The sequence below is a fragment of the Pithys albifrons genome, chromosome 7, assembly GCF_047495875.1.
Source record: "Pithys albifrons albifrons isolate INPA30051 chromosome 7, PitAlb_v1, whole genome shotgun sequence".
NCBI lineage: Eukaryota > Metazoa > Chordata > Aves > Passeriformes > Thamnophilidae > Pithys > Pithys albifrons.
The window spans coordinates 18351290-18371977 of record NC_092464.1 but is presented as its reverse complement, the minus strand read 5'-3'; the positions used below and the strand labels follow the sequence as shown (position 1 = coordinate 18371977).

Below are 20688 nucleotides of genomic sequence, written 5' to 3'. Positions count from 1 at the left end.
GCTTCTGTGAGTAAGAATATTTTGGGGATTGGAGACATAAGGCTGAATTCATTGTCTTCCAGGTGTAGTAAAATGTGGTGTATGCCTCTGTGCTGTGCACGTTATCTACTTGCTCTACAAGAGCCTTAAAGCCAGGCCACAGAAAGCACATGGCAGTGTATTCATTCAGCCTGCATGCAAAAGGTGTGGGCAGACTGAGGATCTCTTAGCCTTGAGGGTAGTGAGGAGGGAGGTCTTTTGCATTTGTGCACTGTGACAAGACAGGAGTGGGTTGAGGACCCCGCAGGCACCAAATTCACCAGCTCAGCACTGTTGTTCCTTTCATGTCTCATAGAGTGTGCAGCGAGCAAAGAATACATCTTTTGTTCCATGTCTTTGTGGAAATGACCTTGAAGTAGCACTGTCACAACCACAGGACAGTGCAAATTTAAGTATGAGTCATAGAAAAGATTGAAATAGATAGTGACAATGTCAGAAGTCAAACAGAATCTCTCTTCCCCATTAATTCTCCTTCAATATTTCCAGGGCAGGGCTGAACTGGGATATCTATGTAGTTTATCAGAATATGTTGGGTACTTACTGCAGATAAGGCCCCTCTTTGACTGTATCCTGGTTTTGTTGAAGAAAAGGGTTCCATTACCTTTGGAAGTTACTACAGGCAAAACAGATGTTTAAATGTTGATAGATTACAAGAAGCTGTTTATACAGAAGTTGCTTCAATGTAATGCTGTTTAACTTGTAATCTTTGCATTTATAACAAGTGTTGCAAAATTTTAGGTTATATGATAGTGCTGAATATGTATATAATAAATGCTGCTGCTCACTGAAGTACAATCCTTAGAACAGCAAGATAAGAGAATATTTTTCCTCTTAAAGGATTTCAGGATTGTACTGTGGTTCCCTTCTGCCTGAACACAATTTTTGTCATATTCTTTTTATGCCATACTAGTGATTAGTAAGAAAAGATGATGGTTGGACTGAGCAAAAAATGTGATCACATTCATGGCTCATGGCTTGCAGTTCAATACTAAAGTTTAATGGCCATGTGTAGATTTATTAGATACAGTTTTCACCACAAAAGTACTTCGTTGTTTGATGTGTTGAAGTATGACTGGACTCTGTGCATTAGGAAAAGTGGCCATACTTTGTAAAGGCAGGAAAAGTGAGAGACTCCATCAACAATGTGTCGAGAATTGTGTAAGGGGCCTTTGCAGATACACCCTCTCAGACACTTTCCACAGGGCCAAAATTGCATCTTCCTTTGTGAAAGGTGTTGAAAAACCAGGCAGAAAAAGATGAATAGAAATGACTGATACAGGATGGAGGAAGGGTAAACTGTATTTTGTCTTCTGCCTGTTAGAGGAAAATGAGATGCTGGCTCTTGGATAAGAGTTGTCACATAGTATCACAGCTGGCAGTGCTTCAGAGCTTCCTTTTTTCCCTTTTGCTCCAAGCTAGTAGAAAAATTGAGTTTAGTCATCTTCTTAGAAGACTGAAATGCTCACCTGCGTGTATATTTTTCTGTGGGAAGAGAGCAAAGTGTGGAAGATTTCTGCTGGTCTTTGATTCCCACCTTTCCAGGATATGCATTCAGCTGTTCTGGGGGTCATTGGGATAAAGTCTGACTGAGACACCTACAGTTGGTTGTAGGGAAGCCATTGAGAAAGATAACCTACTCCTGTTTCCTTTCTTTCCCACCGATATATAAAAATTGTAATGAAATATTTCTCTCATAGAGTAATACCGAAATGTGTATTTCCCTGTCTCTGATCCTCTTTTGATTACTTATACAGACTTCACTTGGGGTTAAACTATAAAACATGAAGTCACTGAAAATTTTTCTCCAGGAAGGTGTGCCAATTACTTCATGGTGCAGACCTGGAATTTGAGTGCATCTGTTATGGATGATGCACTGCACAGCCTAGGGTTGGACAGGAACATGAATGAACAGTTCTGTAGCCTAGCTTTATTCTGTGTCTGTATGAAATATCTTCTCAGTGATGTGAATATTAAAGATGTCCCCAGGAAAGGGAGGTAACATGCAATTCATGCTTAAATAGCATTGCTGTGACAAGGGGGTACCAATTCAGTAATATGCTGTACCCTTCTTGGCATTGCTTCCAGTTAATTTCAGTAGAGGGAGTGACATGAAACTTCAGTGAAGCTGTAAGGAAGAAATCTGGTGATGAAATGTGATGTATCCATGCACAGTCCTCAGAGAAGCAAGGGCTTGCTTTGCTTCTGCTGAATTTGGGGAGCAGGATGCTAAGGCAAGACCCAATGCCTGGATGACCCCAGGACTGGAGCTGTGGATCATTCTTCTAGGTAGAACAGGGCTGGTGAGTGGCTTGTGCCTGCCTTGCTGGACAAGGTCTGTGAAAACCCAAAGCCAAGTCTGATGGAGAGACTAGATGGGCTGGGCATCACCTCTGACCCTGCCTCCTTCCTTTCCTCACCCACTGTACTGCCAGCTCTGACTCTCCCAAGTATTCATAGGAAAACAATGTGAAGCAATGCCTTTCTGATGCTTGGGCTGATAAAAAGGCAATTTCTTTCCCAACTGTTGTAGAAAGGACCCTCCCTGCACTTCCTGGGTGGTGGAGAGATGCAGCTTTATCTGGGAAATTATTCTGGGGGCAGAGACAGGGTTGGGTCCTCTTGCGCTCCCACCACCAGCAAAAAGGCACCACTGCATTTTGTTCTGCCTGACCCTCCTTCCTGGTGCTCCACATCCTGGCCTGGCCTGCCCCATGCCACTGGAGTGCTGGCCTGTCCTGTGCCCTGGGAGCCTTAGTCTGCCCCTTGCTGTGTCTGCCCCTTGCCCCTGCCTGTCCTTTGCTGTGGGACCCTGCCCTGCCCTGCCCGGTGCTGTGCTGTGGGGTCTCTGGCTGCCCCATCTGTGGGACCCTGCCCTATGCTGTGCTCTGGGGTCTCTGGCTGCCCCATCTGTGGGACCTCACCCTATGCTGTGCTCTGGGGACTCTGGCTGCCTATTCTGTGCAGGGAGGGCTGGTGGACCAGACTGTTCCCCCATCTTTCCTGTCCACAGCAAGAAGCACAGAAAGAGGTAAAAATAAAATGTTGAGAACCCCAAATGCACAATTGTCATGGCAGTGCTGGCATCCCTGATAGACCTTGGCCTGGCACAGGCTGAGAAAGCATTCATTTTCTCCCTCCCTGAGCTGAGGCTGCTCCAGCCCTTCACAGGAAGCCAGAGGGGAAGGGGTTGGCTACAGAGCCTCTCCTGCTCCTCTAGGGCCGTGTGGCAGGTGGCAGGACTGGGCCACCAGCCCTGCAGCCACACCAGCTGAGGTCACACCGGAGCAGCAGCCCCCCTGTGTCCATGCTGGGGTGTGCTGCCTCCCGCTGCCCTCAGTCAGACCGCCTGGCCTCCGAATGTCAGGTTGTTTTATTTAATGGCTAAAAGGCGCCCCTTTTCAGACACCTGGTTTTGAAATGTTTGGTGCTGATGGCCATAACAAGTCTGGGTATTACAGTGAAACAGGAAAAATCCTGCCTTGTTTCTAACAGAGTTACTCTAGAGCACATGCAGATTCCTCACACTCTTAATGCTTTTACCATATGAAAAATAATGTGCTCTGTGCAATTGATTCCAGTATTTCATTCGTTTTTCATCATCTCCTATCTCTGGAACATCCCTCTCCCTCTTAACGACGTATTTTCCTAGATTTCATGGCAAAGGACAAGATCAGCTTTGTGGAGCCATAATCTCTTTTGAAGCAGAAAATTGCTTCCAGATTATCAAATGTGGGATGGAAAAAACATCATATTTATGAATTGGTAAAACAGATAGACTTCCAGTTGAGTTCAGTTACAAGAAGGTTTTGTGATGATTGTCTGGGGGAAAAAGAAGTTTTCATTATTAAGTGTCAAAAATGCTGTATAAAAGTTAGTTAGAATGTATTTATCCCTGGGTTTTAGTACTTACTTTTGTTCCAAAGGTTACTGTAGTCTGAATCAATTTCTTATTTCAAAACTTGTAGTAGTGGAAATTCTGTAAGGTGTTTCTTGGTTTGAAATTAGTTAGGTCAGATTCACTGGACTTTTCATCACCGTTCAAAATACCTTTCAACATGAAGACAGAAAAGTAAGATGCACACACTGTATTAAATCTCTATAAGAACATGTCTGCTGGCTGGGAACTGACTGACCGCTTTCTTCCCTGCTTGTGCCTGTTAGAATCTCATTACTTGTTTTGCTGCCCTGTTTGCTCAACCTCTGGATGTCTGAGTCTCTCCTGCCGATGGTATTGGTGTGCTATCCCAGCAAACCTCATTCGTTCTCTGATTGTGAATGAAATTATTATCCTGGTTAAGCCATCTAGCTGCAAGCAGGGCTCGTTACTTGCTGTGTGTCATGTCAGCTTGCTTTGCCTGCCATTGGTACTTACATTTCAGTTTATTTTTATTGATTGGCATTGCTGTGGCCACCAAAGAGCAACTGGAGCTGAGGGTGGCTAGAGTTTGGCTGCTCCCCATGTGCCCAGGATGCCGCGGTGGGGGTGGATGGTCCCTGCAGCAGGCTCAGTCTGTGTCTCAGCATGTCTGTCTCATCTTTTTTCATCAGTCACTGCTGCTGTCTTAGTCACTTGCTTTTTGAGAAGTTTTGTTCCCAGTCATCTTCCAAAAACACAGACCTCTGTTAGTATTTGCTTTTGTATATCTCCCCAGGCACTTTAATGCTGGCATATACTGACTGACATCTCTTCAGAAAATCCCTTAGTGATGTGTGTCTGTGTTGTGGTGTTTCTTGGCATACTGCCGTGTACAAGTAGACACCTGTGAGAGCAAAAGGCTGTTTTGGAGCCCACCGAGGAGGTCCCCCGATACCTGACAAATATATGCATTTATATGCAAATAGATAAGCACACAAATGTTAGCCTTCCAGAAAAAAAAAGTCACTGCTGTTGTTCAGTGTCCTTTGGTTCCTGCAGAAAACACTGACCATACCTATTGTAGTTCTTCTTCATTTCTTTTCTTCTGCTTTTTAGTAATTTCTCTGAATATCTGAATGAAGGCAAATCTGTTTTATTATCATGTTGCCATACAGTGATGTCCTGCACCTCTCTGTCACATTTCTGTCCTTTCCAAGGCAGACAGTTGTGATGTCAGGTGCAAAGGATTTGGACTAAAAAGTAGTCAGCTTGGGCAGATTAAATGCTCCACAGACGAAAATTGTGGGTTTGGGAAAAGTAAAAATAGTAACAAAAAGAAGTGTAAAGTCTTTAATCCTGAAACCTTAGGTACAGGCAAAACTATTGGCTCGGTGTAGGTAAAAGAGAAAATCCATGTAAAGCTAAAAAAAAATCTTTTTCGCTAGTGCCAAGAGGCGTCAACAGATTGGTTTAGGTGCCTATCTTTGAGATCATTACAAGTTTATTATCCTGGTGGCTGTTTGTTTTGTTCATTTTAACTAAGCAGATACCTTCTTTTTGACTGTTACCATGCAAAAGCTGTCCAAACCAAGGTATGGTAAGGTGCTGCAATAAGGTATATGCAAACTGGTATCCGTGGGTCTTTGCACAAACTCTGTAGTGTCTTTCCAATCCTGTGGTAATCATTCACCTGGAAAAACAAGTCTGAAAGCAAATATATCTGGCTTTAACAAACGGTTCTCTTGTCTTACAGAGAGAGGATACAAGCCATGGAGAAACAGATTGCCAGTTTAACTGGTCTTGTTCAGTCTGCGCTTTTTAAAGGGCCAAATACAAGTAATAGCAAAGATGCTTCTAGGTAACAACAGAATTCATCTGTAATGATTTTAGTAATCAATCAACAAAAATAATATTTGAATGTAATAATAAAAAAACCAAACCTGAATGCTCAATCATTTTTAAATATCTTTATCATCTCCATGAGAATGCTAGGCAGAGAGGAAGAATATGACAAATTATAGATGGAGATTAACTGCATTACTCTTCTTTGTGTTAAAAAGAATTAATGTAGCTACATCTCTGTACTTTCTACTGCTTGTACTCCATTCCTTGCTTAACTTGAATTAAGAGGTGATTTTTTAATAAACAACTGGTGATGTAAATTAAAAATATATATGCTATATGAGGCCATTTAATTTGCTGAATATAAACTTCACAATAGTTTCAATGTTAGTAAGCTAAAATTATTCTTTTTATTACTTTAGTGAGAAGATGATGTTGAAAATTGTGTCCAGCAAGAGCAGCGTTGACCCTGCAGGTAAGATAATTCAGTTTTGTGTTGGAGGCTATTCAGGTGTATGAGTAGCTCTAACATTACAGCCATCACTGCTTATGGAAATGTCAAATTTATTTAAATTCCTGTAGGTGTAGTGTCAGAACTGAAGTTAAAGTTCAGGATATGGGAGTCAATCACATCTTTAAGAGAGGAATTTCAGACAGGTTTAGGTGGTATTTGAATGACTTTTACACCTGTGCTGAATGGTTTAAATGAAATGCAGAGCCTCCGCTTATGGTGAATTTTCCAGTGACTCATCCCATCTATAGTATATATATCTGTCATTAACCCAAATGTATCCAGATTGTTGTAGAAGACTAAACGTTTCATTCTTTTTCTGGTCACTTGAACTTTTCTCTAGGCTCCTGCTGTCAGTAAGATACTATGGATGTAATAAAACCCAAGAAATTTAGTTGTCAGCAAGACAGCATTTTTCTTAATTAAGCCATATTCCTCTGTTACTAATTATTAGAGTTCCCCTAAACTGTTACCGATTATGAAGCCGGTAGGAGCTGCTCTTATTTTAGCTTCTGACTTGGAGAGCTGTTAAGTGTTTAAAAGACAGAGTTAAGGCTGTTGTGAAAGAAGATCTCCATGGGACTGAAGCTCTTTGTGTATGGGCTTCTGCTGGAAAAGTCTGCAGGGTGTTGCTGTGTTTATATGCCTCCTCTTTGCCTTTTGTCATTCATTGAATGCAAATAAAGGCAGTTCTCTGCTTCCTGGTAGTGCTGTTCCCACAGGGAGGTCTGTGCTCTGGCAGGTAGTAAACCACACACATTTATTAGCCAACCTATTATGCTCCTAACTAGCCTTTCTGTTGGAGCTGTTAGTGCACGTTCAGGATTCCTGTTCGTCTGGAATTGCAGTATGTCCTCCTAACCGACAGAAATCAAACTAGACCTGGAAACTATCAAGCACGTGCAAGAAAGAAAGTGCTAAAATCCTGGTTCTGAAGCTTTGTTCCCAAGCCACTCTGTGGTCCAGCTCCAGCTCTTCCCTTCCTGCTGGCCTCTGGATGGGGAGAACAATACTTAAGGCTTTGAAGAAATAAGTTGTAATTTCTCAGTTTCAGACAATTTACTGAAAAGTCTGCAATTTTTCAAAACAGCTGCAAAATGCTCCTAGATTTTTCCCTATTGCCGTAACATTATAGACTGAGAATTCATGGTGTTTCCCACTTGTGCAGGCCTCGTCTCATGTAAAGTGCCAATGAAACCATCACAGCCTGCACACACATTGTCTTGTGTTCCTCTTTGTAGTGCATTGCTGTTCAGCCTTTCTGTCTTCCCTGTGTTGGTACTAATTCAGCCAAGTACTTTGAGGGGGGGAACTGAGTTGGAGGTCCTGATCTAACTGAGAGTGTGGACCAGATGACCTTCAAAAGTCCCTTTAAACCTAAACTGTTCAGTGATTTGTGTGCATGTTCTCTCAATGAAATGAGAAATGGAATAATATTCATGGGGAAAACAGCCTTACATAAAGCAAAGGTGGGTATTTCTTTGAAAGTCCTGCCCAGTCCACTAGAATAGCATGGTTCATCTGACCAGCAAGCATTTCCTGACACTGTTGTTCCTAAAGACTCCTCACTTGCTACCTTATCATATAACTGAACACATGTCTCTGAAATGGCAAAATTACATCTAACAGCTGCATATCTAAGCATGGGGAGAGGTGGAGGGTGGGGAGTGTAATTTACTGTCAAAAGATCAGATCAGCATTTGTACCTTTCTGACAGAAACGTTGACTTTGTCACATGGCCATTCCCATATCCAGCATGTGAGTAAGGATTCCATCATTCAGGTTGAGCAATAGATACCTTTCCCATCACTTTGGATATGGGGATAGGTCAGTGGGACCAGCCGTGCAGCCAGATGTCTGCAAAGATCCCTATCAGTGCTATATAGTTGTAACTCCAGCACCTGCATTCCCAAATCCTGTCCTTCCAGCATGGCTCAGCCACAAAATTAAATTATAGCAGGTAAAGAAAACAAAGTGTGATGAACCCAATATACTACAGCATTGTAACCCACAACAGCTGTTAACTGAAGACTGGAGTATAATAGAACACTCCTGTATAATGGAATATTTTGCTTTTGCACCTGCTTTTGAAATTGTGCGTGACACAGTCTAATGCATCAATGCAATCCCTGCTTACTTGAAAATTAGGCAATCTGCCAGAATATGCTACGGAATGTTTCTCCTTTTTGTAAATATGCTTGGGTTTAAACATGCCAGTAGCATCTAGAAACACTTCTGCTGACCGCTATTTTGTTTTTCAATTCAGCCCAATCTTTATTAAGTATAGCCATTTAGGGTATGCTACTCTCTTACTTTACAATTCCACTTGACAACTGTGCACTGACATACCAGTTTTAGCAATTTCAAAGTCTATTTGAAAGAAAAAGTGGTATAAAGTGTTGATTGAGCAGTCCTTTGTAGAGCACTAGTAAGCAAAAACATGAATTGCTTCCCATCCTAAACAATAAAACATCTGTGCAAGATAATATTGGCTTATCAATGTTGAACTGACATTATATTTTATGGTATGTGTTCCAGTGATAGGAAACTTTCATGGAAAAAATAAAGAACTAGTTATCTTGGGATGTGAAAGAAACAAAAATTTCTAAACTCTAGATAACTATATAGCTAGATTGTGAATACTCTGGTACGTCATATAAACTGAACTGTTGTATTTAATGTGCTTTTGCCTTGCCAGTCTGCGGCAGCCTCAAATATTAAGGACCTTGGAAAAAAAAAGCTTTTTCTCTGGGGAAAATGAGACTGTAATGACAATGCTTGTCTGTATTTCTTAGTTTTATTGCCTTAGGCTCAGTTCTTTCATGGGGGGCTGGGTTCAAAGAACAGGAACCCTCCACAGACCGGTTATGCCTCTTCTAATGTTAGGAGAAGCCCTGTGACTGAATCCTTATAAAGATCTTCAGTTCATTAAATGCAAATGCCATCAAGGAGGATTTCACTTAGGAACAGCATGTGACTCTGAAACCGAATCATACTGGGAAGAGTCTCTGAGATTGCTAACAGATATCCTGAGAAATGCTCACATACTCTCTTCTCTGTCATATTTTTGTTCATCGAGTGGAAATTGATTGATAGACTAAATCCTGGATTCATAGATGAAACTGAGACTAGTTGTGTCATGGATAACCAAAAAACCAGTAGTTTTTTGCTTGTTGCCTTGTTGGAAGAGGAAGGAAGACATTTTAGTATTTGCTGAAAAAGGTACCCGGGAGCGTGACTTTGTGCTCTAATGCCACAATTACAAACCAAGAGAAGGCGGCAGCACGAAGAATTACAAACATAGGGCTCAGATTTGATTCCTTACACTTTGTGAATTGTCGTCTCTGTATGTCTGTGTTCCTTTTTCACATGACTGACTCTTGCTGTGATGACCTGTGAATTAAAACATTGTCCATATCTGCTTGCTCTTCTCAGATTCAAAGATAGATCATGCTGATCTTTGAACTCTGTCAGCATTTGCAGGCAAAACATGATCCTGAATTCATTCTGGATCAATGAGGTGAAGATGCACACATATATAGAGAGTATTTTATTCTTTTAAGGGTGTTTTAATGCTGTCTAGTAACTGTCATGTCTCCCCAAATGATGCTTGTAAATGATGTGGCTCTTTAATGAGAAGATGATCATTTGTGAAGAAACGTTGGTGGGTGTCTTCTGATGGCCTTTTTTCCCAGCCTGCTTCAAAATAAAATAGTAGCATTTTAGAAAAAATAATCTGGAAAATGGAAGGAGAGCAGTGTCTTTGCAACCACAGCAAAGGTCAAGCATCAGGGAGTAGAAGCTGTGTTCCTTACCTTCCTGAGCAAACAGCAAATCTTTCCCCTTCCTGCACATCTGTTCTCTTTGTACTCTAAACATGACAGCTTAGCCGTTAACATTTTTTTTTGTCCAGAGTACTAGAGAATTGTGGATGGGGTTTGCATTTAGGCCCCCTTACCCTGCTCCAGCAAGGGTTTATTTAAAAACCTTAGAGCCAATGCTGTTTCTTCCCTATTGAAAGATCTGGCCACACATCTAATCGCAAAGCTACAGCCTGGGACTATTTCCAAAAGTGAGCTATAGTCCCTAGATGAAGCAGCCCCTCATTCAGCTGCACTACTATTCTGTTTTGATGAAAATATGTGTATCTGAGAAATCAACTGCAGATCTTTACTTCTCACTCAGTGTCTCCTTGTGTTTCACACCCGGGAGTCCCAGCTCATGTTTCACAGGCTCTGAGGACGCTCTGCAGCAGGGACACTGCGGCAGCTGAGAGTACCCGGTGGAGACAAGAGGTGGCTGAGGCAGCCACAGTGGAGGAGAGCTGCTCTGTAGAGAGAAAGAGACATTTATTGCTTACAGAAGCAGATCACGGTCCATCTCCACTAAAAGGAAAGCAGGCAACCCCTTCCTGAGAAAATATGCAAGTTGACTGGGGTCCAGCATGGGGGAAGAGTGGTGGGGACTGATTCATGCCTTGGCTGCATCATCACAGGATCAGGGGCTGAGGTTTTGGAGCTTTTGCTTGAGGCAAAGGATAGCAGAAAGGTAGATGTGCTTTCAAAAATAGTCCAGATTTGTGGCTAGGGATCAGAGCTCTTGGAGGCTTATCCACATTTTTCAGACTCCCTGGTGGTTTCTGTCTGTAAGGTTTATGAACTAACTACCATTTTCTTTTTAAAAAAAAGTGAAAAAAATAGTTCATGTGGGAGAGAAATAGATGCTTGAATGTAGGAAAAAACACTGTGTACATGTAGACAGATAAGTATTAGCATATATTAGACCGAAAGCGTGGAGTGGGTACATAATAGCAGTGAACATGGACTGTTTATTTCTTGAGTGTTGCTTTCTGTTAAACAGCTCTTTGAAAGTCAAGAGAGCATTGAGTCATAGTGGAGTATAGCAAAAATGTGCAGCAGCTTACTCAGCAGTGTAGTGAAAAGTGCTGTTGTTGAAGCACCAAGGAGATTTAGCTGGAGCATTTTTAGAGCAGGTATAGCATTACAACAGCCTGCACCAGGCTAGAACAGCTTTTTGTCTGAGCATGTCTCTGGAAGCCTATGGCATGAAACACTGTATGTAGCACAGATCCAGCCAGAGGGGCCTGTGCTTCTACTGACAGGAATTGGAAATGTAGGTAAAGCAAGAAGCAACATTCTTAAAAAACTTGTGGCCTATTTTAAAACAAAAATGCTTGGTTGTGATTTCCATCCTTTAGGATTACTGGTGTCCACACCTGTTGACAAAGGAATAACAGTGTGTTACCCTGAGCTGTACTCACTTGGGCACTTTTGGAGACTGTACTGGTTGAAAAGACTACGAGCGATGAGAGCGTGGAATAGAACTTCCCACTCCTGGGTTCATACTCATTCCAGTCAGATGTGTCATGCACTTTAGTGCCTTTGCCTCCAACAGGCAAAGAAAAACTCTCAACACTGATTTTTGTTTGATTTCACTGAACTTGATGGAATGTGTGCTTGTGGGAACAAATGATGACCAAAACCGCTGTGAAGATTCAATGATGAGCTATTTTCTGTTTCCTCAGACTTTTTGTTTTATTCATAGTGAAGGAAGTGAAGTAGGGAATGACCTAATCATAGAATAGGATCATGGAATTATTTAGTTTAGAAAAGACCTTTCGGATCATCAAGTCCAACTCTTAAGCTAACACTGCGAAGTCCACCACTAAGCCAGGTCCCTAAGCATCACATCTATACATCTTTTAAATACCTTCAGGGATGGTAACTCAACTATTTCCCTGTGCAGCCTCTTCCAATGTTTGGTGACCCTTTCAGTGAAGAAAGTTTCCCTGATACTACATTTGAACCTCCCCTGGGGCAACTTCAGGCCATTTCCTTTTGTCCTATAACATGTTACCTGGGAGAAGAAACCAGCCCCCATCTCCTTCCAACCTCCTATCTGGCAGCTGTAGAGAGTGATAAGGACCTTGAAACTTCTTTTCTCCCTGCTGAGCAACCTCAGCTCTCTCAGCCATTTCTCATCAAACTTTTGCTCCAGATCCTTCACCAACTTCATTGCCCTTCTCTGGATGTGCTCTAGCACCTCAGTGTCTTTCCTGTACTGCAGGGCTGCTAGTGCAATAGTTCAGGGAGCCGCAGCCATCTGAGCCATCTGAGCTCAAGCAATAAGGTGGCTTTGGCAGTGTGATGAGAAGAGTATGTGGGACTACATATTGCTGGACTCAAAAAATGAAGTGGCACCCTATAACAGTCTGTCATTTTGTCTGCTGGTAGTGGGACTGGGGGCAGTGGGAAGGGACACATTAGAAAGAAAATTTGAAGACTGTGAGTGTGTAAGTGCAAATTGCAAGAGGAAGCTGTAACGTGACTATTAGCTGCTGAACTGGATTATGCTGGTAACCTGTAAATAAAGTTTCTTCCCACATACTCGAGACTGAAAAGAAAAAGCTTAATATTGATGCTTTGTAGAGGAGCAGCATTCTTTAACAGAGAAATCTTGTGAGGACACTGATGGTTATTTTCAGAGTGTCTCAGCTTACTTCCTTGTGTTATGCTGTATTCCTTTCTGACAAACTAAAAGGGAGTGGTGCATGCAACATGACTGGAGAGCCTCTGCCACACCATCATTTTATGTCTCTGGTTTTATATGGCCACAGTTAGAAATAATGCAATTGTCCTTTAAGCCACAAAGCAAGATTTTCCATAGAAACCTTTTCCCCACATTTGGCAGATTGACTGAATCTCTTTCTTGTGATGATTAATTAACAAGTACACAGTTCAGGAGTCCTATGAATTTACATCAGCTTGATCTCAGATGTGTAATAGAAGGGCAATTCTGAAGCTACTTTCAGCACCAATATGATTTTCTGCTGTTTTATGTAATCTGCAGTTATAGCTTATTATCCCATCTCCCTGACATGTGTTAGAAAGCAGTCTTGGGGTAATGCAGTGCTCTCATACAACTGAGGTTCCAGCCCACAAGCACTCTGACATTGTACAGACTTCCTTCAAAATATATTGGATAAGGACATGCCAGTCCCCTGTAAATACTGAGCATTGTCATCTGTCATTTTCTTTCCTTGTCCGTGTGAAATATGTGAGGATTCAGTGGGCAGAGGAGGGGTCATGTTCTCTGCTGTGAGCTCAGCCTATACTGCTGCTTATTTCAGGTGCTGCAAACGTGTCTGGGGGGAAGAATGCACTGGCAACTGTGGAGTCAGCTGTCCTCCATCACCCTGCAGGAGCCCCGTCGATGCAAGTCAGCCTGCATGGCATGAAGCGCAACGTGTCGGATCTGCGGCTGCAGTTGCATCAGATGAAGCAGCTACAGGTATGCTTATCTGGGTAATGCTTGGAAAAAAAGTGGGTTGTCAGCAACTGCCCTTTTCCTCTCTTTCCCTCCCTCTCTGTTTCTCATTTTCTCTCTCTTTTACCTTTTGTATAAGTGATTCTCAGTAGTAGAGTTCTAGCAAGGAGCAGGCCCGAGTACTACAGACACAAAAGCTCTAGCTAATCTTCAAGGTGTGAGAATTAGCTCAGTTAGACTACTGCTGCTCAGATATTGAGAAAAAAATAATTTCTAGCTTTGTTTGATGACTCTAGACATGAAAGCACTATTTATATTACAATAATATCAAGTCTGTGATTACAGTTTGGACCTCGCTATGCTACGTGCTGTATAAACATGTCGGAAGAGCCATGTTCCTGCTTCATACTGTTTACAGTTGAGACAGTTTTAAAATTCTGGAATAAACAACTTTGATGTCAGGAAACCCAAATGTAGCTGAGGATCAGTAGATATGCATCGAGCCAGAGTTTGAGTCCTGTATTTACAGAAGAATAGCCAATTTGAACAGTAAGGAAAAAAAGGTGTTTCAGAAGTTGCTGCTGTTTGTTGTACCCTACTTACATTCACATTTTAGAAGTACCTTCCTAATACACATCAGCAAGATTTAACAGAAATATTATGTTGGCACATACAGTCATGCTGCATATATAAATATATGATGTTCATCAGACACTGTGAAAATAAGCATATGCAGCTGTACAGGTCTTCATCCCTTGACTTCACTGGAAACTGAAGAGCACTGTGTCTTGTCTCAGAAGACGGAAAAGGAGGCCAAGTACTTTCTTGTAAGACAAAGTGGACTTCAATACTCTGCCAGTCCTCCTTGCCCAGAAAGTGACATGTTTGGTATTGTAGGGCTGCAGCTCCTGCTTTTACAAGCAAGGTGGTTTTGAATGGTACTGTGTCTATCACATTTGATTTGCTAATTAATTTAGAAGAAAATAATGATAATACATACCAGAATTCAGAGCACATTTTGCCTTTGCCTCCTTATCTAAAGGAAATTGAGCTATGAACCAGTTGTAGGGCAAGGAAGCAGAAGGGTGAGGTAAACATCAAGACAGGAAAATGTGGCTGACTGAAGATGCTGGGATAGGGTCCTGTGCTCAGTTTGCTGGGAATGAAGAGATGGAGCAAAGAGCTGTGTCAGCCAGGTGACTTCTTCCTATCTGATTTCAGTTTAGGATGAATATGTTCCTATAGCAAATGTGTCTTTTGAAAGCTATTCTCAGCAGTGCTGCCTGTGTGCCAGTCACCATGTTCCCCATCTAATTTCAAGACACTGGCTTGGGATCTCTGCCCTGGCACATTATGTGCATGTCCATATTCTTTGACATTTGTGCCGCAAACCACCACAGCCCCTCTGTCCTTCTGCAACCCCATGTGCCAAATGCAGCTCTTGGCAAATGCCTGCAGTCTGGCCACCAGCTGTGCTTAGCATGTGGCCTCATAAAGTGGGCTGAAGGCTGCAGTGCTGTGCTGGAGGCAGCGAGTACATGGTTCTCACAGGGCCTGCTCTTCCAGGAGGTGGCATTTCCCCAGCTGCGCTTTGTCTCCATGGCCCTGCCCGGGGCAGGAGCCTTGCTTTTGATCAAACTATAGCATTGTGGCACACAGGAGTGAAGAAACTCGTACCATCTGCACCAATCGATGCTGCCAAGGAAGTCTTGAGAAGGAAAAAAGGACATATCCCGAGTGTGCTCATTACCTCCAGCTGGCTTCCCTTAATTCAGAAATTGTAGCAGACTTGGTGCATTGAGCTAGCAGGAAGTTGAGAAGTTTGTGATAGTCAGATGGAAGAGCCTGTAGCTCAAGGGGAACTTTGGTTTACACATAAATAACATTCATGAGAGTGAGTTTTTGTCATGGCTTTCCTGAATTATTTTGAAAAAGAGCTCACAGTTGGTAGGGCAGCAAGTGAGACAGTGTTTCAAATTGAAGATTGTTGAAATATCACATTTCTAATAAAAAATTTTGTGCTATGTTTTTTCTAAAATTATTATAAGTAAAAGAGAAAAGGTATTTTTCTATTTTCCCAGATTGTTTGCAATGTATGTTTGACAGCATTTCATATTTTGCATTTTCACTGTTTCTCTTGGGTTGGCAGTCAGTTTGTTCCCATTTGTGTCAGTTTTTCATACAGTGATAGACTAGAAGAAACACTTCCAAAAAAAGTGAAAAGATGATTGCACAGGCACAAAAGCTGGCAGGATAACTCAGAAACAGGAACAGGACATAAAACTGTCTATTGTTCTATATTCAGTTGATATTATCACTGTAAGTTCCTACTAATTTTCTTCATAGAATCAGAGAAACACACAATGGAAAATACCCATGGATTCATGTAGCCTTTGCCTGTGCTGCCAAAATCTTCTTTTGAAACCATATCCAGTAGCAATTGATCCAGATGTATTGATTCACACACCAGTTAAATACACGTTACTAGATGCAACCAGAAAGTTAAGATGCTGCCTGTGGTTGGATTTTAAACAAAGATTCTTGATAGAAAGACATTTGCCTCATGGCTCTTGCTTAGAGGTTAAATACACTTCCTGCTATTCCACAATCATCTTCCTTAAACACTCTTATTTTCAGAGACATTCAGAAAAAACTAGCTTTGTGGTGCTGTGGAGCTTCCCTCATTACCAGATGTAGGCTGCAACCCAGCCTGTGTCCTGGATGAATTTGTTGTTGGTAAGAATGAAGTCCATGATGATTCTAGAGGGTTGTTCATTCTGCAGTCACAGACAATGCAAACTCTTAGTAGCAGGTTTGAACCAAGCCTTAAAGTATGTGTACATGGTATATATCATTAAGTTATATGTACATTGGACTTGGTTTTGGTCTACTAATTTTCTTTAGTTGAACACATTTTAAGGGAACATATATTTGACTGAAGTTCAGCATTAGGAGTGTGTATGCATGCATGCTTTTCCTTCTCTCAGTGCATTGTTTGCAAGGAAGTGAGTGCTGAAGGAAAGACAAAAAATCTGGTAACATTACTGCCATAAATGGTATATGATACTCAGTCTCACAAGTGTAACTTTGAATTAGAAATTCAAATACATTTTGAGCTGCAGGATAGAACTGGAGAGACTGTGTGTTTAATCAATGTGTGGTAACAAACTCCAGGCACTAGATAGTTAGGTTCTGCAGAGCTCTTGAGCTGCAGGGAGTCAATTCCTGTTTGTGCACTGTAGTGTGTGGGGAGGTGCCCCAGAAGCCTCTCCCAGTAGGGTCTGGGAGGCTCCCACTGGACAGGTCATGTCTCCTAATAAAGAGCCAGGCCATGAACTAATACTTGGTTTTCCAGTTTACCTGTCTCATAGATAATAATAATTGTTTCAGAGTGCACTGAACTGATTATCAGATTATTCTTTAAGTGAGTGCCAGAGGCAGTGCTGGGTTACTTGTGTGAGAGCAGTGACAAATAATGGCTGGAACATGCTGTCCTTTGGCTGGTGACTCTGCCACAATCGCTCCTCTTCCCTTGTACTTTTGTCTCTCTGCATCCATATGTGTTTCTCCCTTCTTGTCTTCTGTCCCTGTTACCCAAGCATGAAAAAAACATGTTTTCCATAATTAGCCAAGTATCGCATGAATTTTCGTAGAAAAGGCAAAACCATGTCTTTGATACCAAGATGAGTCATTTCCCAGACTTCAAGAGGTCACTCCAGACCTTGAGGTTTGGGAGTCCTCAACATGCAAGGTTTTTTTTAAGTATTGCTGTGTTACATTTTTATTCCCTGATCTCATTATCAGAAATGGATGAACTTTTATGACTAAAACTTTCTGGTACTGTTCAAGCTCTTCATAAATGGAGGTGTCAAGCACCTTAGCTGTAGGCATCATCACAATAAATATAGATCCCCTACATTACCCCATAATAGGGAGAAACATGTGCCTGCCCATTTCACAGCCTCACGCACTCACACATACTTGGTTTTGCTATTACTGGAAGTCACTGTTACCAGCTGAGGAACATTGAGGACTTAAATTCTCCTGCAACTTAAATCTAACTCTGTTACTGACCTTCTTACTGACCTCGGATCAGTTGTTTCACACAGCCAAAGTCACTTCCCTGTGTCAAATTTCCTCACTTTTTAAAGAGCTGTGAATAAACTGACTGAGTTGTTACATGCTCATTCACTCATTTATTCATTCATTTAGGTTCTCCTGCTTGAAAATACAATATGATGAAAGAGGTGTGTCTCAGATAGCTGTGTTCTCTTTGCAGTAAGAGGTTTTAATTTATCAGATCTAAACATTAATCCCATAATGGGGAAAACCACACATATGCACTGTCTTCAAAACAATTCAGATAATGTTTATATGTTTGTGCTGTTCAAATGTTTTTCAGCTTCATTTTCCCCCTAACTGCTAACACTTATCTTCAGCTGAGTTTGTAGCTAACACTTCGTGCTTGTCACAGGTCAGCCCACCTCCCCACACACACCTGCAGTGAGGTGTTACCCTCCCTCTCATCACAGCTGTGTTGCTGGAGGAAAGAGTCAAGTGTACAGACTGAAGAGTTAGGAGAAGAAAGTCAAGTTTGCTCCTTTCATGCCCATACTGGTTGGAAAATATTAGCAAAGGGTTTTGTTTCCCTCTGAATCTCATGAATTCTCTTAAGTTAAATAGAAGTTTTACTGCATTATACTGTATTGCAGGTAATCCATTTTTGTGATTCTTCTTGTTAGGTTGTGGGTTTGTGTATTAAATGTGGTTTGGCTGTTAATCGTGGATGTTTCGAAGACAGCTGACAGTTCAAGTGCTAGTTTTAAAACTGGATTTTTGTCCCCCAATTGACACAGGTGTTTTTATAATCTTACTGTATGGAGTGGCTGCTGGGCTAACAGAGTTGTGTTCGTGTGGCCTATATCCTAAAACTGTGACTAGGTGGAGCGGAGCCCTGCTTATCACTTTGAATCTTGTGACTTGCGTAAGAGACCTAAACAGGTTTGGGTTGAGTGAGTGTGGGGCACAGCTGCTCTACCCACAGAAGATTACAGTCTGGTTTGCCTTCTTAGCTGTGTTTTGCTCAGTAAGTTTAATATCAGCAAGAAAATTAATGTTTTAGTTTCTTAATATCAGGCTAAGACAAGAAAGAAGGTGTGACTTTTGCAGTTCTCAGGAAATTACCATTTTATAAAGAGGGGGGATTTTTGGTGGGTAAAGGAGGTTTTATGTATTGTAGATGAGCTGTGTGTCTGTACCAAATTACCCTGCGTGGCACAATCCTTTCTCTGCCACTTGAGAGACTAAAAATTTCCCTTCTGAAAACAGCAGTGTGTTCCAGCCATGGCATTAATGTGCGGAATTATCCACTAGGCACGTATGGGCAGCATGATGCATAAGCTTGTGGATACATGCAAAGTGGAAGTCAAGTTTCCGGTGTTCTTGTGAGGTATAATTAATTGTTGATTCATGTTGAACCAGGCATGATAAAGGGGCCACAATCCTTGCAGAAGTTATGCACTGAAGGTGATATACTGATCCCAACATCTTTTGTTCATCAGCTTGCAGCTGGAAGTTAAATATGTATATGGAATACACAGAATAATATTTATAGGTACAGTTAAAGAGGGAAAGAAGAAAGTAAAAACATTCACTCACTGTAGGGCTGTGTTTATCCCAACCTTCTGAGCTCTGCAGTGTATTCGGTTGCCAGGGATGTCAGTCAAGCAGGAAAAATTGAAGTTGATTTCTTTTGTGCAACAGCTGCAGAACCAGGAGGTGCTGAGGGCAATGGTGAAGAAAGCAGAGCTGGAGATCAATGGCAAAATGATTGAAACAGTGAAGAGGCTTGAAGATCCTGTGCAGCGACAGCGCAACCTGGTGGAACAAGAAAGGCAGAAATACCTCAACGAGGAAGAAAAGATTGTAAAGAAGTTATGGTGGGTTGAGAAATGTCTTAGAATTTATTGCTTTTGCCTGGCTTTTTCCTCCATAAGGTAGTAGCTTTCATCACAGTCTTCAGTGGAACTGCACCTGTTTATGGTGTTTAGTTGTGTTTCCTTGCTGTGTATCATACTGACTGTAAAACTGTCACTGTACCTGGCTGAGAGTCCTTTTTTGTACAGCCCACTTGTTAAGTCCCACCAGTACAAAGAGTTTCAACCTCTTCAGAAGTCCCCTGTAAAGGGTCAGATGACTGTAAGGACCATGACTACCTTTGTACTTCAAAAGCCTCCCCCTTCTCTAGCTCTCCCCTTCAGCTTTATGTATTATGCTCTAGGGAGGGAGAAATTTCCTCAAGAACAAATGGATGTAAAGGGAGGTAATGAGTTTGGCTTCAAGTACAAAAATCAGATTTCAATAGTAAGTGCTTTGGATATTGCAAGGGAGAGGTAGGGGAAGCTCATAAATAGAGTATTGAAGTTTAGTTGCAGTCAGCAATGCCAGTCTTTGTCTAAAATGTATTCCCTGGGATTTCCATACACTTAACTGCAGCTAAAAATACTTTTCTTTGTTGCTGTTTAAAGGTCCTTTGTAAGATTCCTTCTTTTTTTTTTTCCCCAAAACACTTTGGCCTACCAGGACTGGTGGGATCAAGCTTTTTGTTCTAGTCCCTGTTCAGAGTCAACAGGAGGCTACATGAAGATGAAATCAATAAACAAGTTAAATAGTTCTAACACTCACATTTGTAAGATGTTAAATAATTATTTCTCATTATTGCATTTATTTCACACCTGAGAAATTTCTCCATAATAGAGAAAAACTTCCTAGTCAGCTTGTCATTGAAAATTATGATTGAAGAGTCATAGAGTACAGTTATTGACAGCTGAGGTGAGTAAATCTTTCCTGTTGATCAATATATTAGATTAACATGATTTGTAATAAAGAAGATGTGTCTGTAAAGACAAGGTAGAGTGTTATTAAGGGAGAGTATGTGAAGAAAAGTTGAATGTAAAGTAGCTGTCCATGCTAGCATATATAATCTTCTCAATTGATTTGTAGTCTTAACATTATCTTATAGTCTTAACTAATTACTCTCCTGTTCCCCGCTTTGTTCCTGTGTACCTCATGGCCTAGTTTCTAGATTGTTTATTCTCTGTGGAAAGAACAATTTGTATGATGGCTGTTTATCGCATTGCCTCATAAAATGGAT

The 20688-nt window shown here is 41.5% G+C and overlaps 1 protein-coding gene across 17 annotated transcripts in view; it reads left to right on the top strand.

The window, feature by feature from the left end:
- Positions 1–20688, top strand: part of KIAA1217 (KIAA1217 ortholog) — a 351226-nt gene that overhangs the window by 304525 nt on the left and 26013 nt on the right. For 12 of the 17 annotated variants that reach the window (XM_071560130.1, XM_071560131.1, XM_071560137.1 and 9 more), the window contains 4 exons: positions 5649–5753; positions 6160–6212; positions 13399–13559; positions 19299–19474. In XM_071560130.1, the coding sequence (XP_071416231.1) occupies positions 5649–5753; positions 6160–6212; positions 13399–13559; positions 19299–19474 (495 nt within the window). The remainder of the gene's footprint in view (positions 1–5648; positions 5754–6159; positions 6213–13398; positions 13560–19298; positions 19475–20688) is intronic. The other 5 variants (XM_071560141.1, XM_071560128.1, XM_071560143.1 and 2 more) reach the window with 1 other exon arrangement.